Source organism: Hylaeus volcanicus, chromosome 3 (genome assembly GCF_026283585.1).
Source record: "Hylaeus volcanicus isolate JK05 chromosome 3, UHH_iyHylVolc1.0_haploid, whole genome shotgun sequence".
Taxonomy (NCBI): domain Eukaryota; kingdom Metazoa; phylum Arthropoda; class Insecta; order Hymenoptera; family Colletidae; genus Hylaeus; species Hylaeus volcanicus.
The window spans coordinates 3,027,761-3,052,298 of record NC_071978.1 but is presented as its reverse complement, the minus strand read 5'-3'; the positions used below and the strand labels follow the sequence as shown (position 1 = coordinate 3,052,298).

Here is a 24,538-nt window from a genome sequence, read left to right as displayed (position 1 = left end):
AACAAGTCATTATTGCCAAAAGATTCAGCATTACATAGCAATTGTACCGCACGCATTAGATAATAATACCAAATCATAGCAATTTCGCAAAACGTATGTAATTTAGCAGTCGCGTACTCTGCGCCGACTAATGATTCGAAATTACAAGTGCCTGGCATTATCTCGCCAAATAATAACACGTTAGTAATTTCGATCACGATGAAGAGCTTCCGTTTGTCGGATGGTTATTGGTAGATAAAATTCAAGGAAAGTGTACCGCTTAGGTTTACCAAGATCTCAGGATTAATAACAATGCAATTAACAGGTAATTGAGTGACTAAGAGAATGGAATGCAATTTTCTCTATAATCATTGCGCAAAAGCGTATTCCGTATACTTACGATGAAGCACTTCATGGTTGGTGGAGTTTAGTGGAGGTTTTCGAGTTCAACTGCTGAGTTCAACTGGAACTGAATGATGCTCCTGCACTTTGGCGGATACCTTTTATACCTGACGATCTGCTCATCCTGCACTCGTCATTCGTCGATTGATCAATGCACGAGGACAAAAAAGTCTCGCGTGTGCGTGTGATAGTTCCCTGTCTTCTTCGTGAGCCGGTGGATGTTGCACGGGGTTGTTCCACGTCTTATTGTTTACAGTGACACATACGTAACCTGTGTACGTGTGTCCGTCGACTTTGTCGCAGACGACGAGGTCTGCTAAAGAATCTCGTTCACGTATTCCGTAGCAGAGCCATGTACAACCTCCGATGCACGGGTGAAGCAAGGGACCTTGGCAATCGTCCAAATACAGACGAAAGTGTTTTACCACATAGGACGTAATAGTAGACGCATCGCGATACAATTGTAACGAGTTCCCTGAACCTTAATGACAGCGACGAAACGACACTTGATGTGCAACCAACTAGCGTGCACTCGGTGGTTCGTTGACGCGTTTAAATCAAAGCCAAGAGGCGCATTTAATGCGCATGACGACTCTAAAAATATCGGTCAAGTACATCGTGTAGTTACATCGTCCTTATCCCACGGTTTCAGGAAAATATTTTTCAACTGCGCCGTTTCTCGAGTACGTGGTTAATAAGAAAAAGGAACACTAAGTATTATACGAGGAAAAACAGCAAAATCCACGGAAATTTTATGACGCATGATCATACGAGTGTGAATACATGTCTTCATCGTGGCCAATCGAACTTTCATCAAAATATTTTTCCTATATCCCTGTCTCGAAGGTCAATTATATTAAGCTATAATTATAAATAAAATTATGTCCCTTCCAGAGCCGAAGGGCATTTTAATTTTTGGAGAAATTCGGTCATTGTCTGTGCGTTCTTCGTCGCATGCGCATTACCAGCGTCTCCCGGATCCTTCGGTCGACCGCTGGCATACCGATCTTTTTCAGTGCTTTTTTCCATTCATCTGGATCTTTAGTGGGCAGCTCATTGTTCCATATTTTATTATGTTTTCGTATGGCTGTGATACACAGAAATACTCTTCCGAGAATCCAAATCGACAAAAAGGTTTAATTTCCCTCGTGAATTTGGACGCCATCATCGGATGGCTTCGCGTGTATGTGTTAATAGCTACGTATAACAAATTTGGAAAGAATAAATTGGGTTGAATTAATAATTAGACTTAGTTCTGAATATAAAATGAATTTAATGTATGCAAGATTCGATACTCTTTGTATAAACTAATACTATATATTGGGATTATATTTTATACGTGTCGGTTTTTATAATTAGCGAAGTCGTATTCGATGCGTCAAAATATATAGTTTCCTCCTGTGATCCGGTTCCACGTCCAAATGGAAATGAGAACGCGGCATCTTTTTGCCTAATTAATAATCTCGATGCAATTTATTCGTCTCAGCGGCTTCGCTTTCAAATCCTTCCTTGGCACGATGTATCGACAATTCGACACCCTTTAAATATTTAGTTACGAATTTTAATGCGAAGTTGACCACTGTTATGGAACTGCAATGGTTGTACTATTGAACGTTGTGCGATTAAAGAATTATTATAGTCCTAAATGATACGTCGCTTCCACCCACTCGTGGTATATATTTTCTATTTCTTAACATATCTAATCGGTAAGTAAATTGAATATACGCTTTGTACTATCATAGAATAAACGTGTTTGGGTAGACTAACCTATTGTTAAGCTGGTGGACTTCTTTTACAAAATAGAAATAAATACCCTGAATCTGAAATGTCAACATTGTACGAAGGATAACGGAAAAACGGTTAAATCGGAAGAATGGGATTTCGAAAACCGATTGTACGTTCTACGTTAGTAAATGTTCCTTCTAAAATTTCTTATTTGTATCAGAGCTTATTCGTTTATCGTGTAGGGTATCTGCGAATAGAGGCTTGTTTCTAGTTATTGTCACTGTAATATTGGTGGTACTTATATGCACCCTTTGCATACTATGTAAAAGATGCCCAATTCGATGGATGTATTTAGAGAGACGCGCTCAACGAGAAGGTAAACCAGTAATAAGTATTAACGATAAGTAACGCCCTGACAATTTTTATACTTTTCAGCATTACAAGCATAACCTTGACGATGGAGTACATGTTTCGGAAATTAAAAATTTGGTAAAAATATGTATTTCTAACGATACTTTATTTATTATATATGTATGTACAAGATTGTATTGAGTGCAATCAAATATGCTCCCCATGGTATCTTCTCCAGCCGATGGCGTCGATCTGTGAACAAATACATAGTTGGTTTAACCGCGTTCTCGATTAATTTCGTAAATAGAAAAGATAACAAAATTTCAGATAGAGCTAATAAAATATAAATCATTAAAATCATTACAAAATCGAATTCATCATCGTACGAAAATCACGACTTCGAAAATTAATGTTACTTATGCATTGTTATCTTACCTTTGGTTGAAATCATTCAACTTGTGTCTCCCAAATAATAATTCTCATCGAAAAATTATACTGCTTCCTATAAAGAAACGATTGTTTATACTGTGTCGAGTTAAGATGCTACTTACGAGAAATTGCATTTAATTCTCAGAGGTAGTGACGAAGTGTAATGAATATATATATATCACAAAAATTCAAAAAACAATTATACATCATTGAAATTGAAGATAATACGAAGAAAAAAGTATAAAAATCGTACTTACTACTACGTTCGATCAATATACATATATATACGTGTCTCAAGAGCATCGTTAATGATCATCGGTAACCCTGCGTGATAAAAGAAGTATATATAGATTTATCGCGCTCATCAGAATGCCGTATAACAAAATAATCGAAATAGAATCAGATAGGAGCGAAAGACATAATTAGTAATCTTCAGTATTGATCAGTTGAACTATAACCTCATCATAAAAATATTTGTTTTTGCGATAATTTCATTAATTAATGCAAGAAATGTAGAAACTTACAAAATGTGCCGGTAATCTTTAACTTCCGGTGTTCCCGATCCGATCGTGATGTTTCCTAGAATAGAAAATGTAATTCTAAAAATTCTATTAATACGAGCGATATAAATAATATTCGATCGTAAAATTATCAGATAGGAGCGAAAGACAAAATGAGCAATCTTCACTATAAGTCAGTTGAACTATGAACTCATCACGTATTATATCGAAAAATAATCGTTTATTTAATAATAATGAAAAACATACCATTACATCAAGATTATTGAGATTTCTCAAATTTCCCTTGGACAAAAACTCTAGGTACATCAATATTTTCCTTCAAATTTATTGTACGTCTCTGTATATAATCACATGTTAAGGTTTTAAAGCCAATAGATTCAAATAGATTTGAAATTTCTTCTACAGAGAAATAATATGTTCTAGAATCAAAATAATATGTTATTACCATTTAATATTTAACTTCACAGAAATGATCCTAAATAAAATTTTACCTTGTTCCATCTTGTCTCATATAAAAATTTTCACTTATTTTGTGACCAGGCTTAAACCTCAATTGTGCCATATCATAGAGCCCATAGTCTCTTAGAAGCACAACTCCTTTATTGTCAAGAATATTATATAAATTTTCCACAACTCTGTAATTGAGATGAGTTACAATTAAATACACTGTTTTTGATATCCAATCTCACGTGCACTCTCAAACTTCGTTTATACTTACTTCTGAAATTTATTCGGATGTATGGCGGACAATACGAATATCAACGTGGCTGCATTTACGGGACAATCCACATCAGCGAAACAATTTTCCATTGTAATATCAGTTTGAAAAATATGCATAGTATGTGGATCGTACAACGCATGATTCTGTAAAAAAATCACGCGATTAATTCCCTCGGGAATTCCAGAATTTCGCTATAACTACGCTGCGAGTATAAATAATAAAATGTCCATACCTTTGTTAATTCCACTGCTCTGGGTGAAAGGTCACAGGCAAATATTTTCTTGAATTTTAATCCATCTTCTATCAAAGGATATATAAAGTTTCCCACACCGCAACCGACCTCCAAAAGGACGTTCGGATTCGCTTCGGTAGCCATGCCCATCAATTCGTTGAATTCTCTGGTCGTCCAATGTCTGTCTTTGAAAAATCTCGTGTCGTTTCGTTTATAAAATAAATCCCAGTGTTTTTTAGAATCCTTTTCGAGTTGATTAGCGCGAAATTCCGTAACTAAACGCGAATTTTGCGCCTCCATTCTCTCGATCTCTTTCGGAGTAAGATGCTTCGCCACGTGGCCAACGCTATTCTCCATTGATTCAGCCATTTTCCCGGAACTCGTAGTCACGATTTTACGAACGACTAACCTATCGTATCTTTCTACGAACCTTTTTTAATTTGCCAGCGTACTTTGTGACGATCGAACGGAACATTTATATGAAAATGGAAGAACGAAACGACTGCGGACATTGAAGACTTGGAGAAAGAAACGCGAGAACCACTCACCTTCGCGTCCCAAAAGGAAATGAAAGGGAAGCCGACGCGTAGCGCCGGCGCTGCCTTCTAGCTCCGTTTGCCGCGCTGAATCAACTAGTCTGGTAACATTCAGGCGTGCCATCGTGAGAAAATTGACTGGGAAAATTTAAACCGGCGTCGTCGTTGCTTCACTGCGACTTCGCTATTGTAACGAAGACACAATAGACTCTGGAATAATTGTAACGTAACAAAATTCGTTATGCAATTTAATACATTGTATGGGAACTGTTCCCGTGCACAGTTCGTATCTTACTTTATTAAATAAGTCAATGAATATACTTATTTGGCGATGAAAGCCACGAAGATGAATGGAAAATGTGTTAATTCATGCTTAATGAAAAATAGTTTAATCATTCTCTCTTACGTGAAACATTCTTTTTAAGAAACTTGTAATTACATTTTTCGTTTTGAATAAAACATACTTTTTCAATAATTATATACAAAGGGATTCCTTCCACAACGTTTTATTACTGCAAAACGTTGAAGTTATTATAACTTTTAATTAATATCGCCAATACAGCCTTACGAGGCGATGTAGTCATCGATATGAATTCCACGTGCGGACTTATTCGACAAATTAATATGCGATCCCCGTTGGAAACGAATATTTTCTGCCTGCATATAGCATTGTCACACAATGACACAGTACTGAAAGGGGTTAGTCGTGACTAAAATTTATCCGATGTGTCCACTACCTACTTCGTTCAAGTAGCAATTAAAATCTATGAACTTCACCGCACGAATGCAATTGCGCAAGCATATCTATCGATGACAATTCGTATCCTGTATTATGCGTCACCTATTAAATTAATTGCACGCGACACAGTTGCGTTCGGATACATTTTTGCATACAACTAGATTTCAATGTTTCGAATTATTATCCTGTTTACTTCGTCATTAAATGAATTTATTACCGCATCGTGCGCGTATGCGTCAACATTTGACGAACTACGATATACGATGATCTTAAAATTTATAACTGAAACGAGGTCAAAGGAAAATTAATCGATCAAGTAGTATGTAGGTCATTGCAGACCACAATTTCATCGATAGCTTGACGGAAGCCACGACGATAGATTAACCGAATGAAATGAAAAACACGTTTCGCCACTCGACGTCGTTAGTGCTTCTTCAAATAATGTATTTCACGACCTCCGTCGCGGCACAATAGGCGATTAACTTTTACCTCGAAGTCCCTAAACCTTTAACACTCATTGTATTTTGGACAGGAGCTTATTACATATTTTTGTATTCATAGTTCAACATTTATTTTGACAAGATGGATTGTACTGTCATAAAAAAATTCATAAAGTAATTTCTTATTTTATACCTACCAAGATGGCGTAAATTCTTGAACGACTGGGTCTGCCCTTTTCTTTTAAGTAAAATTGATCGCTAGGATAAGTCTCCAGAAATCCTGTGGCACTATTTCTGCTTCGTTCGTTCGCGAGAAGGGACGCTGCAATGTATCTTCGCATAAATGGGCCACGCAATAAGAAAAATCACCGCGGCGAGCAGCATGCCCTTAAGCAAATTAAAATTAATTTTTTTCCGCGGACTCGTGGAACCTTCTTCCACAGATTCAAAACATTTATTACGAATGTTCGTATCCCGGTGTAACAGGAACAATTGCTCCTTGGGCTATGTTTTACATTAACGCGAAAGCTAAAATATCTCTTCGAGTTTATCATTCCTTTCGCTCGCGTTTGCTCGAGAAACGCCGGATAATAATGACTCGCATAGACTTTGCAATAATTCCACTGGAAAATCGCGAATCGTGGAAACTGGAAACGTACATTTATTAGTAAATATGAGATTATAAGAAAAGCGAGACATTGAATGCATAACGTTCACTTTTGTTAGTGAATATACTGCCTGGAATTCAATAAATGTAATTAAATTAAAAGATTACTGTGTGTAGAAGTATCGAAAAATAATTTTAATGTCTACGGATTTCAATCGGAACGCCTGATGAAGATAATGGCTACCTTTATTGATTGTAAATAACGAACTTTTATGCACGTTATTAAAGGTATTATTAACTTTGAGCCCGCGTACTTTTACTAGTGAAACTAATATACGCGTTGCGTTAATAATTTGTTCACGCTTTTACTATACGAGCTTGTCGTTCGTAATCATCTCGCGATCTTGGCGAAGATATCGATCGCTCCTTCATTTAAAAATCAAGCCAACCATAGCCCAAGTGATCGTTAAATCACTAATGAGTGTAACAATGATTTGCGAGTAGAAAAGTTTAGAAGACGCTGTTTTAATGATTAGTGTCTCAAACGGCGCATCACGTCGAGAGCCGAAGAGCGTCGATGAGGGATAGACACACGAGCACGTAATTGTAGGCGCGGCGAAGATGCCTCCGACCGTGCCTTTTCCATTTGTCGAGGCAGCCAGCGTCGAAGCATCTTATACCGTTCGTCCTCGTGGGCATTCCAAGCGGGAATTCTCGAAAGCCAGTTGTGCCGTAGAAACACGCGTCGCGGACTGCCGCTCGCCTGCGACTTTCGAGTGCTCATAAAACCGCCGTTTTCTCGCTTTGCGCCGCTTTCGTGTGCACCGAATTTTCTTGCCAACGGACCACCGACGAATACCAAAGTGCCGTAAACCACTTGACCCCGACGCCCTCAGGTACCAGCGGTCAAATTCCGGTAAGTAACAACTACCTGTCGAGTGTCTGTTACCGTCAATTTCGAAATCGTCCCTCGACGAGCAACCGTTGTACCGTTAATGGCAATAAATATCACTGTAAACGTTGAAATTCTACTCAAGTTTACGCTCGTCTTTGTTTTTACGAAGATAAAAGAACCGGAGGTGTTCGCGTCAGATTTATGTCGAAGTGTGAAAGTTAACGATTGAAGCATTTTTTTTTATTAGTAAAAAAGAAAAAGAACTATCTCTGTGTTCGCGTGGTTTAGGGTGTAATCGAAGACTTCGATTTTATTGTGAACAACTACTAAAACCTGATCGTTGCGGTATTAAAGTTTGATCGCGTCGATTAACGTCCCGTTAAGTATCACGCAAACGACTGGCCGATAGAAAATTTGATGCACGTCGGTCTTCATATTTGTAATGGACTGATAAGTTAATTAACTGTGAAGTAGACCATGAGTTAAGAAGCCGAGTGGGGCGTGACGCGTAAAAAAAAAGTTGCACGCCTAAGCATGAATATTAACGGATCATCGCGATACTGACGATTTCAACGCTCCTTTTGTGCTCGTTGCAAAATTATGGCCGATTTGTGTAATTAACGCGAATCTTTCGAAAGCTGGAAAGAGTGAACCGGTTACAAGCTTCTTAAAGCGTTCGGAGAAATTAGCATAAAACGTTTAAGTAAATCAAGTTTAAAGAATGCTTGTTTAGCTATTTCCATGATAGTTGATTTGCAGAGATTATCGTAAAAATGATCGACGATTCACAGAGAATCTCTCGAAGAGGCACCGTCGATCGATGGTTCCCACTTGCTAGGAAGAGACTACGTTCCGTTGACACGGTCCGCCAGCAACGATAATCGAAGGTTTCGAAGCGGAAGCGACAATCCTCGCTTAACAACTAATCGAAACAAAGGAGTCGTTCGCGGAACAGGGCGCTCTGCACTTTCGTTCGCGAAAGATTACAATGATCCTCGACTTCCTCGTGCCATTCGTTATTCAAACACTCTTCTGTGATCGTGTTTCGATCTAAGCTAATATCAAGGAAATCCACCAATTACGTTCCTAGTTTGTTTTATTCCGTACACCGGGAACCTTAAAAAAATAAATAGTCCAAGTTCCAACGAACGATTATGCTAAGTAAAGTATTCCAAGCACGAGCACAAGGCCTTTAGTCCTAACGATAGAGTCTGCTCGTGGTCGATTCCTTTGCCTCGAGTGAAACTACAATAGCAGCTATAGTGATCCGTTTGAGATTCGCATTCCTGGACGAGCGTGTCGTTCTCAGCGTCCCACCCGCGGCGGGAAAAGTGCTCGGCCGAAACTTTCTAAGCGTGTATCGCTAACCGTGGTCAGCAATCTGTGATCGAAACAACCGAGCGCGTACGTCCGGAGGGCGCGAATCCTTAAAATTGAGCTCCCTGAATTCGCGATATCACGGATAGGAAATTTTGTCTGAAAAGGTGGCCTAAATCCGCCTCCAGGCCACCTCCATTTCTTAAATTGCTCCTTTGATTACATTACTCAAAATGTTTTGCATGTTCTTGCGTAACCGGTGCACGTATCAGTCGTGAAAGTTGCGTAACCGGTAAACCGATCCATTCCAGTTTTGTCAACATTTTTGCATACCAATACTTCTCGCCGTGGGTCCGAAATGTTACCTTGTTTAAAGCAGCTTCGAATTTAGATTTCGAGAACCAATGAAAATATAAATATCACGAGCTTGTAGTGTATCGCGTTGCTTCCTGTATCTCCTCTGGAGAGTAGTCATTGGAGTCACCGCTCTTAATTCCACCGTCTATAAAAAAGTGCTCGCGGGATTCGCTGGTCCAGGGACAGGTGTTACGCGATTGCGTCATTGTGTGCGAAAGAAAGACGTAGTGGAAACATCGTAAACGTTATGCAAGCAACAGTCCAGCAATCTTCGAGGATTGGCAGTGTTTATCCTTTCCACACGGTCACTCGCGGTCAGCAAAGAGTACCGTTGCACGTTTGCTTGGAATTGAATGTACAGGTTGTATCACAACATGTGCAAACCATTCCAGAGGCGGATTGAGGGCTGAAAAGTAACGAAAACATGGGGTCGACTGTATATTTGACAACCTAGGGGAACCCTCGAGTGCAACCTTCTCCATGTCTCGCTCATCGTTAGACGCTACTCTCGAGAGAATTGCACGTATCGGCAAACTGGTTTCGACAACTTGTTCACTTATCGGCTATATAATTACTTATGTCAGTTTAGACTCTATAGTATAACGTTCGTAGTATAAAGCTAAATCTGAAGTATTACTCCGGGAGGTATTCGATTTGCGACGGAATGACTCAACTGCAATTTAATGGTGTACAAAAAAAAGCTACAACTCTGGAACAAAGTCAGACGGAGCATATGTTTACACGGACTTTTTTCACCATTTTCGTGTCCTCAATCCACCACTGAAGTGGGTCTCACATGTTAGGACGCGTTTTGTAGGTATCAAGCGATTGCTGATGTATCCAAGATCCGCGGGCCGTGAACGCCAGTCGTTGGCGAATAATTCTCGCGATTATAGAGAAAAGAACCGCGTGGTTGGCCAACGAATTCCGTTAAATCGCACGTCGGCCTTCCTCGAGTTCTTTGAACGATTCGAATGCGGCCTCGGTCAATTCCCTAGCGGGACACAACTGCCTACGTAAAAATAGCGGTAACAGACGACGCATTGTGTAGAACGGCAATTACAGAAAAGGCCATTTTTTGTACTCATCGCAGAGACGACATTTTTGCATAACTTCTACATATCCAGAGGAATCGGAAAACAATAGCCACTTAAGCGTCGTGGAATGGGAATGTTGTGAATTTAATGGGGATTTAATGTTTATCCTACTACAGCACGCTCTTACACTTAAATGCAGTTTTTAAATTTATATACGGCGATTCTCCAATAATTGTAACCTCTCAAACGTTCAATAGCTTGAACAATTTTCAATTTTTCATTTTCATTTGATGGATTGTTCTTTAAAGTTGCAGTTGCCCCGAGTATTTCCGGCCTGAATTGTTCTAGTCGCATTTCTGTAGGTCAAGAAACAACGCTGCAATGCTCTGTCGCGCGGGCTTAGAATTCAGTGAAATTGTTGAACAAGATTCTAGTTCGCAAGGAGCACGAGGTAATAGCGCAGGGACTCCGTAATCGATATTTCCACATTCCCGTTGAATTTAGCGCGAGTGCATAAACTCCTGTAATTCGATAATGCGACCGCGAAACGCGACTCGTCCGTGCATCCAGTGATAGGCTGGTGAGATTTAATCGCGACGTTTATTCAATTTGTATAGAGGAGTAAGAGCAGTCTGTATTCACTCGTACATTCAAATTTTCACTTTGAAATTCTGATCGATATCGAAAGAACGTTTGCTAAAAATTCTGATCATCAAATCTGAATACCATCCAAGAGGCATTCTCTTCGGTGACCCTACGTACGCGTAATCCGCGTAACTTCCAACATTCCAGCCGGTGCACGCCTCACGACGGCGCAGCGATTAATAGAGATGACATAGCTGCTTATTAGCATTCCATCACAATTCTGACTGTCGTCCGGTGAAGGAGATAGCGAAGTCTATGACCCACTTTAAACCTCTATTGAACAGACTGTTCCTTTTGATTGTTAACCTCGCCGTTCTTTCTTTTGCTTCCTTTTCGGGAGACCATTATTTAAGAGCACAGCTGATGTTCAGCGAGATGTGGGATCGAACAAATTTTTCTAGTCGAATACTGCTCCAGATTTTAAAGCTGCAAATGATGTGGTTGGTATTTATTCATAGGTGAGCGATCTCTCCTTGGCAAACGATATCTAGGGAAAGTCTTTTACGGTTTTACGGGGCGGACCAGATTGCACATAAATGTCAAAGCGACTCGCCTTTTACTTCGTCTCGTTCGAACGAAATTGCCAGGGATGTACCATTTGATATTCACTTGGTTTTGTACGTATCTTTTTATTTTTCCCCGTGTTTATCATCCTTTGGTATAATTTTGTTCCGTAAATATCACTAAGAAAATACCGAGCACAATTTATGGGACGGACTTTGTATTTTATTTACCGCCTGAATCAGAATATTTGCGATGTTCCTCGGTTCTTACGAATATGCTCGATTCAGACATTGCGTCGCTCGATGTATCATGTCTCGTTGTTTTTCTTCACCTTTTCACAGTTGAATAATCAGCTATAGAAGAAACCTCTGCGTTGAATTACTTTCTCGATTTACTTCAAGTCTATGTGAAAATGAAAGGGAGAAGTAAAGGGTCCTGCAAACAAATACGAGTCAGTGATTAATTACTTTAATTAACGTCGTAAAAAGAGATTTATTAAAAAACGAAACCACGTTTCACCGAGATTCTTATTGCAGAAACAAGCACGGCATTAGCGAGATTGCAGATAAGCTTCCATCATTTCGTGGCACCTGTATTTCAACTTAGTTTCTTTCCGTGCCTGCATTCCAGAGAAAGTTAGCCGCGATGATTTGGCACGCAATCGAGTCGCATACTCGTCCACTTGTGCGTACCTGCGTTTCCATTGCGCGATAGCCTGCGGGCGTACAGGTGCTCGCGCGTTCGAAAGTTAGTGTGCATGGACAAAACAGAAGTATTTTAATTTTCCCATCACAAATTGATGGAGATTTCTTTTTTTAAAAAGACACACAACGGATAATAACGTTCCTCACACAAAATGAAAATATCGTTAATGTAGCTAAAATTTCGATTGCTAGCATGGCCATGGCAATGAACGTTGCATCGGTAACGGACTCAGGCGCGGTTGGAAGCGCGGAAACGTATTAATTCCGGTAACGCGGTACATATTCGTGTCGGTTCTCAGACGAGAAAAACGTAATTTGTCACGCGCACCCCCAACGGACCTTCATCGAATAATTCGTCCCGGCCACGAAAAATCTCGAATTCCGTTTGAAATCGAAGCCCATTATTGGGAATACCGGGATGCCCCGAACATCACCTCTCACTTCCGGCAACAGGCTTCCAACTGTGTATTTCGTTTGATCCGGCAGAAATATGAAAGTTTTCCGAACACCACTCAGGAAAAAATTCGGCTATCGGCTCGTTTCTGCGAATAAACACCGCCGATATTCGAATCGATACGACTTTAATTTAATTCCCGTCGCCTGCTAAAGGCCCTCACTGGTCTTAACGACCTATTTTTCATTACTCTTCGAAATAAATAATTTAAACCGCATATCGAGGCTAAGCTGCGTATACGATAAATGTGTCGATCAAAGCTTTAATATTTTTCGTCGACAGGAAAGCACCACGGCTCAAAAGGGAATATTCCATCAGAGAAAAATGCCTCTTTATGCCGTTTGAAACGCCCCCCATCTGGCTAATCGATTCAGCACATTAACGGAAACGTGATCGGGGCTATTAAATCGATCGGAGGGCGACGCAGCGATTTTCACCGTCGACACGTTCAGGAGGCGGATTGTGTTCGATTTTGCAAATCCAACGAGAATTCGTGACTACGATCGACAGCCATGGAGAAACAGGAGCGGCTTCGGGCCACGCCTCGCTGACTCCAGATACACTTTAGAAAGGCGAATCACTTCGACGAGCAAAAAACCTCTCCAACGCCCTTCACTTTTCACAGGAAAAACGGATTCCGCGATGCCTCCGCGATCCTACCGTGAACGTTACGGGCAATCGAATCGTCCGACAGCGATCGACTTCCACTTGCGGAGTTCTAAGACACCGCCTAAGAAAATGTGGGTAGATTTCGTTGCAATATGAGACTCTCGGATCGACTTTTGCAAGGCTCATGTTTTCATTTCACGGTTGATCGGCAAAACCGATCGACTTCGTAAAATAAGAAGCAGAGAACATAGAAGTTATGAGCTTTGTTTCGGTAGCGCTTCTTAAAGTTTTATCAAAATCGAGACCTTTTTCGTTGGTCGTTCGACAGACTACGAAAAATTCTTTTTCATTTCGAGTTTTAACGAGAAAACGCCACGTTTCGATTCTCAAAGAGTTTTCAAGTGGTGGCGTGTGTTCTACCACTATACCGAAATAGAAAGCTTTATAAATTTCCGCGATATAATTTCATTTACAAAAAATGGAGCTGACAGGTTACTCGTGTGTTTCTATCAAAGGGTTCTATAACGGAGTTGAGTATGAGCATGAACTTCGTAAAATAAAAAAATCAATTCTGTCAAGCCGTTTTTCGAAATTTCGAAATGGTTTTAGTGCATAACTGTACGAAAGAATTGTGGAATAACGCGTAAAAAATAGTTTGCCCTAAATTGTATACTGCGTCGAGAAATGAGTTTTATGTTTCATGACGTTACGATGAACATACAAATCGGTATTCTTCGTCGGTGATTAACGCGTTTCGATGACAACGCGCGAAAAGATGCTTGATTTGTTGTATCGCTGCACGTTCGAATATTTCGTGGCAATTCCATCGTTTCTGGACGCAGTTGAATATACTATGCCTTACGGCATTATTATTGATTGATCGGCTGTCAACGACATTCGTGCACAGAATTACGTTTCGCGGTGGATTTATACGGGCTGCGTGCACCCACCGAAAACATTTGGACCAATAGTTCCGTTCGGATGGATTGAATTTGGCGTAGGAAAACGCCGAACCGTTTAACGCTTCTGTTATAAAAATATATCCTCCGGAAATTGACAGGGGTGTAGCGTTTAATAAACGATTAAATGAAATACTTATAGAAAACTTAAATATGGAGGTATCCTTTGCAGAAAACTGTGCGTTTGAAAAGCGGTAGAAAATTGCGTCCCCTAACTTCGGATGGTAACTATCTCATTCAATGCATTCACCGCGAACGCTTTTAGTTTCAAGCGTAGCGTAATCAAAGGGTTAACTGGAATTCTACGGTCGCGAGACCGTGAAAACGAGGAGTCTGGTAGAATCGTGGAATTATGCGAGCGTTTCATGAGACACGTAGCCCTGTCAAAACTTGCAGTCCTTTGAGGGGAAGCGATTAAAGCAGACCCTTGATTCCCAGTCGCCGATAGGGAAGCAAATTAATCTAGCCGGGACAACGCGGAAGCTGGAACGTAATTTTCGTCGCGGTATTTGTCCTTGAATCCTATGCATTCAGGACGAACAGAGCCTGTGAATGTATTAAGGTGTCTCAGAGAATATAGTGTCTGTCGAAACTTTCATCGAGTAAATCACAACCGCGACAAGGAATTATTTCCAACCTGACGATCTATAACGTTGAATGACATTTAAAAATTTTACCGCTACGTAAAGCCTTATGAAATCAACGCGTAGCCATTGGGTAATGTTTCTTGCACGTGTACTTATGCGCGATACTTCAGAATGAAATTTAGCGTTGCACCAGAAACTATTTCGGCGCATTGCGGAAGTAACAGGCCCGCGTGTGACCCAGCTCGAATTGCTCCTTCATTGAGATGTAACTTCTGTTGCGCAGATTGAATATTGCCCAGGAGGATGGACGTTGAAACCGGGGCCATATTGGCCCTGCAAATATTGGCACTGTGTTCGATCGTCGCCGCCCTGTTGGCCTATCTAATGCGGCAATCGAGGAACGCCACCGACGAGTACGAGTCCCGTAACAAACGCCACGTGCTCGTTACCAGCTGCGACACTTGCGTAGGCCTGCAGATCGCCCTTGCGCTCTACGAAGTTGGTTACAAGGTAATTATCTCTCATCCCACGAGAATTCCACAACTTGCGTAAGCAGTTTGTCACGAAACTAACGATGCTGGAGGACTCCTGTCATTGTAAACAGCAACCTTTGCAAAATAAATATTACCAGACAATTGCTTTACATAAATATTTTGAAAAATCTTCGTGAGCTAGATATCGTTTCAGAAACAGGAATTTCTTAACGAGGATTTTCGTTACCTTTCTAACTCTCCTACATCTAAGGTCAGCATCCTTTCCACTTTCCGACGGATCGATTTATTAATTGAGTTACTGGAGGCAGTGATTAAAGTTTCATCATCGTAAGTGAATAGCGTTGGTTCTTTGGCTCCTATTATGAACACCGGAAAAGTTCGATATTTTATGAAATTTAATATCTCCTCCGCGTCAATGTCGTACGGGTGGATGTTCGCTGGTCGGTGTTCGCGACGTCAAAGTTTTCCAAGTTGGATACGGATAATCGATATCTCGAAGCATATTCGAATCGTAGACGTCGCCTTGACGATGGTTCGAAAATTAATATCTTTGAATTTATCGCATCATGGGCGAAAAAGTTAACGGAACCCTCGAGGCAACGTGCAATTTGTAGACAGAGTGTAAAGTACAGGACAAAAGATGTCGGGTGGCTGTGATCTATCGACGAAATCAATATCGTAACGTTAACGTTAACTGTCTACAGGTGTTCGCCGGTCTGCTGGATCCCACGGGCAATTCGCCATCGATCAAGATCCTGCGAGCGATGGAGCAGCAGAGAGAGCGAGAGGAGGATCCAACGAACGCGGGGCGAGGCAATCCGCAGGATCCGGAAGTACGTGCTCGCGGCCAAATCGTGCCATTGGAGCTGGACTCGACGAGAGAGGACAGTTTACGCGCTTGTTTGGACGCAGTTAGAGCAAAACTTCCGGCTGGCGAGGAAGGCAAGCGATTGTCGATTTAATGCGGCTCGGAAGGCGAAGATTGAACACGCTTCGTTGATCGCCTAACTCCGTTCATTTACATGCGTAAAATCACCAGTAGTTGGACACCGTGAAGCAATTTTCACAGGAAGAATTACTAATTTTGTTTTGTTTCCTGTTCTATTGCAACGTTTAATGCGTTGTTAAACCCAGAGAGTAGTCATACAGCTCCTGTTCATTAAATGAGTTATTCGAGTTCTCAACGAAAATTTTCGTTATTTCAAGGGAACGTTAATTAGCCATTGCGTGCTACTCAAGTTCCGTTTCAGGAACTTCCTGCATTCCTGTCAGTCAATGGCCGGTTCGGAATTCCTCGGACGATGCACTTCGATCTGTATCTATAGCACATTACTTTTATCGTTAATTAACGATGATATCTGCTTATTAACTCTGTGAACACGCAGAAATGTGTTCGTCCAATAGCTCCACCTATTTCTCCGAAATAGAGGCGATTCATGCGCTAACATTAATGCGGCTTTAACGACGAGTTCACGAACTTCCGGTGTCGGACCGATTTTCTGAGCGGCGCGAATTCCGAGAGGCAAACTTCCATCTTCGCAGCGTCTGCCACCCGAAAGCGGCCGCTTAAAGTACACCAAAGTTTGAACTTTACTTAATTACAGGTCTCTGGGCAGTTGTGCACACCGGCGGCTTGGCTCTTCCTGGTATTATAGAGAGACAGCCGAGTTCCGCGTGGGAATCCATGTTGAGACACAACTTGGTCGCCCCGCTTAGAACCGCCAGGGTGTTCACTCCTCTTCTACGCGCCAAAAGAGGTTTGTTTTCGATCTAAAAATTAGGGAATGACTGAAACTTAGTGACACACTTCTATTATACACTTTTGGTGTTTGACAACGAAGGGACCTCAAGGTCTGGATTGTCAACATTTCGACGTTCACTGTAAAAAAAAAACCATTACGTGATAGGTCGCATCGTTCTATTCGGCGATTCCACGATGAGCTACGGGACCAAAGCTGGAACAGGACTGGTGGCGTACAGCGCCTCGCGAAAGGCCGTGGAGGGTGCTGCTGAGGCATTAAAGAGCGAGCTTCAGTCCTCCGGAGTCGACGTCGTTCTTCTTAAACCGCCACCAGTGAATCCTCTTATTCTATATAGCGCGCCCGTTCTCAAGACGTAAGACTTCAAAGAGTATTTTACAGAGTAGAAATTAAAAATGAAGAATTACGATCTCAGACTCGGCTTTAATCAAACTCTGACGTGAGAGGAGTCCACAATTCAGTGACTAAATTGTTGCTGAAGGTTTAAAGTGGAGAATTTAAAAAATAAAATTCGTACAAGCGTAAAAGCGAAACGTTGCCTTTGCAGGTCCGACGTGGAATCTGGCGTAGTGTCATCTGAAGGAACGTGGACAGCTCCTGTGTCGACCCACTCCATTCAGAGCTCATTAATCCCAGCACTTACGTCACCCTGTCCACGTAGCTTTTACGACATGGCGTCTAAATCGCGACTTTTCTGTCGTTGAATCAACCCTTGAAAGGCGAACGCTGACGAAGGAAGCGTATCGTTACATGGAAGACTTAATTAATATCGTGTTAGGTTACGATCAGCCAGTAATACTTCGTAAGAACGATGGTTACGGAGCCACGTTGACTTAACATTAATTAATCCACCTCTGGACGCGTCGATAATCGTCTGGCAATATTAACACCTTTCATATTAAAATCATTACTTCATCTGAGATTCTTATCGTTCTAGGCGAATCGACACGTCAGAGGTCTAAGATTTTAAGAATATGTACAGTTTTGTAATTAATACAATGTTAATGAAAACTTGTGGTTGAGAGATGTATTCCTTGTTATGTCCTTGCGTACATGGTGTCCCCAATGATCGACTGTGCTGCAAACTTTTCACAGTTGACGGACTAAGATTGCCCAACTTCGGCAAGCGTTGTTTGCGCTCAGTGTCGCAATTATTCCGTTTCTATTACGCAACTAGTAATCGTCTGGAGCTGTGTATATTAGTTTCGGTAGCAGTAGGAGCTTCTGTTGCGAGTTCCACGGATAATTCCACGCAGACATCCGAGGGAATCGTGGATTCTCGCGTAACTCGAGTGCAATGCAAACAATGCAAGTTTGAGTACGACTGACCGATGGATGGTGTATTCAATTCTAGTTTCGCGGATGTTCGACTAAATTTGATTTGGTAGTTCGTAACACGTGATAGTGTAATGTCGTCAGTCTCGAAAATTCTGTCAGCTGGTCAACGAATTGGCCATCGTTCATCTTGAACAACGAAGAGATTTGTCAATGGACGATCCAGTTGTCATTCACAAGTACAACGACGAATACAGTGATATTTCTGGTTTTAGTATGCGTAATATCACATTAAGAAACGTTTATACGTCTTAAACTATTCCACGGTTTGATATCGTCGTTGCATGAAATCCTATCCCAATTACTCGTCGAACCATGCATAATCTTTTTCCATTACTTTCAGCGGGAATAAAAAGGAAACTCGCGAAGTCAACGAAGTGCTAGAAAAAGAAGGTAATAGGACCAACAAATATGGTTAGCAGGAAGCTCTTAAAATATCCATAATTGCTTATATAATCGCGAGGAATCGGCGACAAACGTTACGTTAATGCTAACCGTTCGGGGGATTTATTAATTATTCATAAGCCAATTCGTCAGAAACATTTCATTAGTCGTTGCCAAGGTATAGCGGCGATAATCATTGAATCAGCGTGGCGGAGAGAGAGAGAATATTTGACTTTCCATCGAATCGATAGATTACAATTCAGCCAGAAATGAATGTATCATGCGAGGGAACGGTACGCGGAAATGCAATAAATTCAACAATAAACTGTATTGCCACGTTGGGATGCGGCTATTCAGCCGACATATTGACACTCGTTCGCTCTATCGTCGAATACGCGCAATTTATTGCTCATTAATCACGACAGTCCAATTTGCGTTGCCGATCGAATGTACGATAGGGTGGTTTCTTTAATGGAATCGAGCGGACCCGACGCGGGAATAATTGTAGCCCTATAATTTTGGAATTATATCGGGTTTCCGTGCTGATTAAAACTAGTAAAGCATCGGGTAATGCGTTCGCGTGCGCGGTACCTCTGCTTTGGATAGTTACGAGTACGACTTGAAATTAAAATTCCAGTTCGCTTGAGGCGTACGTTAATCTCATCGACGGTGTATACACGTTCATCACCGGAGGAAGTCGCGTGTGCTGCGAACTCGTTCGTTCAATTTGATTCATTCCATTCGTTACCGTTCATTTAATAACGAGTATCGCAATTTATCCTATGTCCTCAGGGAATATAACTCAGGGAAACGAATGTATGTCCAAATGGTCTCCAAATCGGTACGAGGAAACCTATAAAGACAGGTGACCGAGCATCTATCGAGTGGTCCTGCCATTGATTAGAAATGTTGCAACAGGAAGCCTCGATTTCTCGCCTGGGCAAACATTTTGCAACTGATTTTTGCGAAGCTTTTACGTCATACCGCGACATCGACTCCAGCCCGTGTCTGGCAGTGACGAAAACTGGAGTCATAACGTCGCCATTAAAAAAACAATCATTCGCGGGAGCAGCTACTAGGCGGTTTTGTCTCTCGCTCTATCGTGATCACCGACGAGGTGTGACAAGCAAATTAATGCTTTAACGAGACCGTTCTTTTGCGAGCCACATCGTTCCTATAAAATGAGATTTTCGCTGATCGAGCAAACAGTCCATCGACGGTCCTCCGAGGGAACAAATATGGCGCTTGTAGAGGTAAAATCGTGAACCATTAAAATCATTTAATCGCGATTACTTCAGAGTTGAAGACGACGCGAATACAGAGTTGAAATCGAATCCGAATCGATCGTTCCAATTTCTAGGACTAGGACCAGCTTTCCTAAAACACATTACGAGCTTCGCGGCAAAGTATTACGAAGTCGTGATCGTAAAGTAAGGGCGCGGCGTGTTTCAGAGATCTTTATGCGAGTGGCAAAAGCGTCTTCGCGAGTTCGTTCTCGTCAGAGCCCTTATTCCCAGCGAAAAATAACGATCCACACTTCGCAACCCTCTGGCAAACAGTCTCGTGTGATTCGAATGAATTTCGTAGGAATAATACGGCTGCATAGGTCACATTTCGTTACCTGCTTTCTATTTCCAGAGACTGATCCTTGTTGCATTGCTTTCGATCGTGGTCACTGATGCTTATCCAAAAGCACTTGGAGGTACGACTGTGAGAAATGAGCAATCGAATCAACGATGAGCAACATTTTAAAATTTGAAGTAAATTAAAGGACTCTAAGGACCAAGATGTGTTTTTCTGTTTGTCTTTCTAAATTTTTAACCAAACAATAATTTTGCCTATCGTTGACTCTAGTCTAGTTGTTTCGACGTTCAAACGTTTAAAAATTCGATTTCAGGTGGACACGCGCATTCCTTTCACCATTTCACCGGACCAGTAGAAGGTCATCACGAAGAGGTCAGCTGGAAGGACAAGCACGGCCACGTTCACCACGATTACAAGGCTCACCCCAAGTACAAGTACTCCTACGGCGTGGATGATAAACACACGAAGGACTATCATGGACAGCATGAGCATCGCGACGGTACGCATACAACTTTCCTAGCATTGATTAAGCACCGGGAAGAAAGTGCACCGAAACTCAATCTGCAGCTCTTAATTGGAATCTCGAACTAATTGGACGGTCGACCTTGGTCTTAATTAGAACTAGAAGCAGATTTGCCTGTCGACGAGTTTCCGACACGCTGGCTCTGCGATTTTTTCCAACGCGTGTCGCAGAGACGTCGAAACAGTAAAGCTGATGACTTGGAGAGACATTAATCTTCAATTTCTTTTGCACAGGTAAAGAAGTCGAGGGAGAGTACCACCTTCACGAACCAGGCGGCAACATAAGAGTAGTGAAGTATCATTCGGATCCTCATGGCGGGTTCTTCGCCGAGGTCCACAACCATGGAGGAAACGATCACTCTGGTGGCACTTACGGTGGTCACAAACACTAATGAAGAATACAACAAACACTAATTTAGCAGCAACTCTTCTTTGTTTTTCTTGTTATATTTGTTATTTCCCACTGGTCTTTCACGTCGAGCTTGTTACTTCGTGGAATGTTGAGCATAAAATAAATGAAAGGAGAAATGATACATCAGTCCCTGGTTACCGGCATTCATTTGTTTAAACCTCCGAATTAATCGTGTAATTAGCTTAAAGAGATTTAAAGGGACGACGACTTAATATGGCAAGTATTAACTCCATTGAGTCATCGAATTAACAAAGTAATCATGCTACGCTCGCCGACAGATCTTGAAACCGATTAAGGAGGACGAAAAATTTCGTTCGAGGGTATATCGATCGCCGGAACCAATGAAATTCCACGTTCGAAGTGGTTGTAACCGCGTTGCAGGGGTAGCACGGTTGCAAGAACGGGGATCGAGCCAGGGCTGTAAAGAGATCGCCACCCCAGTTTCGTTACTGACCCACCCCTGCCAATTCCGCTACCAATTTCCATCACCAGTAATTGCATTGCGCATACGCTCCGACAATTTCTACTAAGTTTGCGCACCGGATGATATTGAGTAGACACGGCTCGCCGTTGAAGCACAGACGCTAACTTGCCTGCGAGCTCATGGCTTCCTTTGAAGACTGGGCCGACGAAGATACACCAACGGTATCCTCCTCTTGGAGAACGAGTAATTGAATCGAACTATGCGTGGCGTTTAAATATTTTTTTTCCGCGTCGAGGTATTCCATGCGAATGAATCAGTGAAAATCGCTTTAAAGATGCTGGAAATCCAAATGCCAGGATAATATTAAAAATACCGTTGTAAACAGCGTCTTAATAAAACAGCTGCACAGATACAGTTGAATTCGAACATTAATTAATTCGTAAATGCATAAATCATCAGAAAATGGTTCCTTTTTCCGAAGCTAAAATGAAATTTAAGCAACAGTGAATTCGAATGGAAGACTTCAGCGTGAAATTCCAGTCTGAGCAGAAGAACGCAGCCGTCACCAGATACGAATAGAATTACAAACTAATTACGTGCGGCTGTCGCTTCTGAAGCGAGAGGACGGAAAGGTGTAGCAACGTCGAATACAAACGACAGCGTCTGTTGCCCCCCAAAAATGTCGACTTATTCGTCGGCGTTTACTGGATGTACGTAATTCTTGCATTTCCACAACGGTGCCTTGCGACAACTTCTGCTGCTGTACTTCTGATACGTCGTTCTCGCATCGACGGTTCTCGCGACAACTCAGATGCGACTCCAAGCTTGTTAAAATAATTAGTACCCAAAACAGATGGCCGTTACCCACGGAGCCTCTGTAAATCTTTACGACAGGGACTGCCATAAAACTAATGAACCTAGAAGGGACTTTCACGAGTCCCCTTATTCGTTGATTTTCTAATTTATCGTCCATCCAGTAGCATAGAAAAGATATTTTCTCGATCCTGAAGATAATTTCACCAGGATCAAAATCGTTATAACGTTGCACGATTTCTGTTCACAATTTCCGTTGTTCTCGCACGTCGACAAAGGGGGGGGAAATTACCCCGAAAATATCCGTTCAGTTATTTCGCCGAATTAATCAACGAATGGCGTTCCGTACGTACACGAGGAGAACAATCGCGAATGCTTATGATTGTCAGCGTATTTGCAGGGACCTAATTGCGAAGTAAATATTTCAATAAATGACCGAACAGTGGGAACGTTCCACGAAACTCGAAATGCATCGCAACGCCGAACCACTCGCTGTGCGCCCACGCACAAATGACGCATATCCGCTCAGCATACGAATGCGCGCCGCATCGCGCAGCAGGATCGATACAGTCGTTTGCCGAAGTAAACGGATGGATTACGAGTCGTGAAGTAACCTTTCCTCCCCCGGAGAGGGAGAGAGAGGGAGGAGTACGCCCGAGAAAGTCGAGAGAGTCCCAGCACGGGTCAAACCTGGACTTCTCATTGGTTACCCCGAGGGATAGGATGTCTCGTCTCCCTTGCCGCGCCCCAGGGCTCGTTCGAAACGAATGCACTTATTTCATTAAGTACATTACACGGTTCCTCGTTATTTTAATAACGTTATAGTATTCCCTCGTCGAGATTAAGCTAATTATAATTTCCCAGGACTTCACGACGAACGAACGTTTTTCGAATATTCCGTGATGCGTTCTCCGTTTCGCTTCCGTGGACAATCTCATGCAGACGTTACACTCTGCCGTCGAGGTTGTAGCTTCAGAGTCACCGAAACGAAATGTATATTACCTCTGACAACAAAATGTATCCTAAACTTGGAATCCTTTGCAGCTTTGTCTCGCTAAGCACCTCGAGAGCGTTCAGCTCAACTTCTTAAGGAATGTCTCTTAGAAGATTGATAGACTTATGGACATGGCCTCTCGGAGATCGAAAGAGACCACTTATCTGTCATCCTGAGCTGCTCGAGAGTGTTCAACCCGTATTCTTAAGATGTGTCTCTTGAAAGATTGATAGACTTATGAATAGAGCCTCTCATAGATCAAGAGACTTTCTTACCTTTTAACAAGGTACAGTTTTATAGATGTACTAAGTGGATTCACCGTTCAGGACTTACATTTGCAAGTAAGGTATTATTGCAATCGAACAGTTTTAAACGAAATACGGAATCTTGACAAAGATACCAAGAAAAATTTCCACGAACAAACTGCCGTTTCCCTTCGACTATTCCAGTCCTGATTAAACGTTGACTTAAAGTTACACGTGGTAAAACGTCAGCGCCTGGTTCCAGCTACTTAAGGGACCCGCTCGAACAGCGTAGGTACTTCGGAAATCCTTGCGGAAGTTCGAAGCCGTTAAAAGTCTCTTTGAAACTGTTGCCCGCGCCGAGCACGAGAACTCGATTCCGCCTGTGACGGTATAAATAGTACAAGTTACGCACGGCTGCCGTGTTTATTCTTTCCAATGAGAAAAAAAAAATTCCGCGGAAATTCCGTCTGTGGTTGCGCAAGACGAGATACATAAAAATGCCAATAACCATCGACAAACTCGAATGAGAAACAGATTTGCCTGGACTGGCATACGGACCTGCAAACAAGGCGTTCATTTAATTCTGAATGAAACGAATATAACGGAGCCTATCAAAAGCAGATCGGGCACACGGGGAATGCCTTTGTGGTTGATTTACCAACGGTGCATCACCATTGTGTACATATTTCGTTAGGATCGCTTTTTGCATCGGGGCAGAACAAATAGCGGATGTAGAAAAACATTTCCGCGTCGAGATCAATAGAGTGGAATCGATGGTCGTTTCAGTGAAACGCCAACTTATGTGCGTGGAAGGTCTGTCG

The 24,538-nt window shown here is 41.9% G+C and overlaps 3 protein-coding genes and 2 non-coding genes across 6 annotated transcripts; 2 read left to right on the top strand and 3 right to left on the bottom strand.

The window, feature by feature from the left end:
* Positions 1–2,604: 2,604 nt before the first annotated feature.
* On the bottom strand, positions 2,605–6,414 carry LOC128873702 (tRNA N(3)-methylcytidine methyltransferase METTL6). Its single transcript, XM_054117456.1, has 9 exons — positions 6,273–6,414; positions 4,361–5,106; positions 4,126–4,271; positions 3,899–4,042; positions 3,654–3,826; positions 3,411–3,465; positions 3,144–3,210; positions 2,893–2,959; positions 2,605–2,709 (listed from the first exon to the last, which is right to left on the bottom strand). Exons 2-5 carry the CDS (start codon positions 4,727–4,729, stop codon positions 3,667–3,669), a joined length of 819 nt encoding a protein of 272 aa, XP_053973431.1. The 5' UTR covers positions 4,730–5,106; positions 6,273–6,414; the 3' UTR covers positions 2,605–2,709; positions 2,893–2,959; positions 3,144–3,210; positions 3,411–3,465; positions 3,654–3,666.
* On the bottom strand, positions 3,278–3,362 carry LOC128874490 (small nucleolar RNA snR60/Z15/Z230/Z193/J17). Its single transcript, XR_008456653.1, has one exon. It is a non-coding gene; the product is annotated as a small nucleolar RNA snR60/Z15/Z230/Z193/J17 (small nucleolar RNA).
* LOC128874496 (small nucleolar RNA snR60/Z15/Z230/Z193/J17) lies at positions 3,530–3,613 on the bottom strand. Its single transcript, XR_008456658.1, has one exon. It is a non-coding gene; the product is annotated as a small nucleolar RNA snR60/Z15/Z230/Z193/J17 (small nucleolar RNA).
* Positions 6,415–6,570: 156 nt separating the features above from the next.
* Positions 6,571–17,988, top strand: LOC128873701 (D-beta-hydroxybutyrate dehydrogenase, mitochondrial). Of its 2 annotated transcripts, XM_054117455.1 has the most exons (7): positions 6,571–7,598; positions 12,878–13,335; positions 15,034–15,260; positions 15,949–16,186; positions 16,849–17,001; positions 17,152–17,359; positions 17,552–17,988. In XM_054117455.1, exons 3-7 carry the CDS (start codon positions 15,054–15,056, stop codon positions 17,706–17,708), a joined length of 963 nt encoding a protein of 320 aa, XP_053973430.1. In that variant the 5' UTR covers positions 6,571–7,598; positions 12,878–13,335; positions 15,034–15,053; the 3' UTR covers positions 17,709–17,988. The 2 variants fall into 2 exon arrangements, with proteins under 2 accessions (XP_053973430.1, XP_053973429.1); XM_054117454.1 differs by lacking the exon at positions 12,878–13,335 and having other exon boundaries at positions 17,552–17,986.
* A 166-nt stretch (positions 17,989–18,154) lies between these two features.
* On the top strand, positions 18,155–21,367 carry LOC128873703 (adult-specific cuticular protein ACP-22-like). Its single transcript, XM_054117457.1, has 6 exons — positions 18,155–18,605; positions 18,683–18,732; positions 19,516–19,976; positions 20,362–20,425; positions 20,621–20,806; positions 21,064–21,367. The coding sequence occupies exons 3-6, from the start codon at positions 19,905–19,907 to the stop codon at positions 21,219–21,221; spliced, it is 480 nt and encodes a 159-aa protein (XP_053973432.1). The 5' UTR covers positions 18,155–18,605; positions 18,683–18,732; positions 19,516–19,904; the 3' UTR covers positions 21,222–21,367.
* The last annotated feature ends 3,171 nt before the right edge of the window (positions 21,368–24,538 follow it).

Excerpts from the sequence above, each read along its gene's own strand:
- LOC128873702 (XM_054117456.1), bottom strand. The coding sequence starts at position 4,729 with ATGGCTGAATCAATGGAGAATAGCGTTGGCCACGTGGCGAAGCATCTT. Across the intron at positions 4,272-4,360 it reads GAGCAGTGGAATTAACAAAG|AATCATGCGTTGTACGATCC; the intron begins GTATGGACATTT and ends ATTTTTTTACAG. Across the intron at positions 3,827-3,898 it reads ATGAGACAAGATGGAACAAG|AACATATTATTTCTCTGTAG; the intron begins GTAAAATTTTAT and ends TTTTGATTCTAG.
- LOC128873701 (XM_054117455.1), top strand. The coding sequence starts at position 15,054 with ATGGACGTTGAAACCGGGGCCATATTGGCCCTGCAAATATTGGCACTG. Across the intron at positions 15,261-15,948 it reads TCTACGAAGTTGGTTACAAG|GTGTTCGCCGGTCTGCTGGA; the intron begins GTAATTATCTCT and ends AACTGTCTACAG. Across the intron at positions 17,002-17,151 it reads TCTTCTACGCGCCAAAAGAG|GTCGCATCGTTCTATTCGGC; the intron begins GTTTGTTTTCGA and ends ATTACGTGATAG.
- LOC128873703 (XM_054117457.1), top strand. The coding sequence starts at position 19,905 with ATGAGATTTTCGCTGATCGAGCAAACAGTCCATCGACGGTCCTCCGAG. Across the intron at positions 19,977-20,361 it reads CAAATATGGCGCTTGTAGAG|AGACTGATCCTTGTTGCATT; the intron begins GTAAAATCGTGA and ends TTCTATTTCCAG. Across the intron at positions 20,807-21,063 it reads ACAGCATGAGCATCGCGACG|GTAAAGAAGTCGAGGGAGAG; the intron begins GTACGCATACAA and ends TCTTTTGCACAG.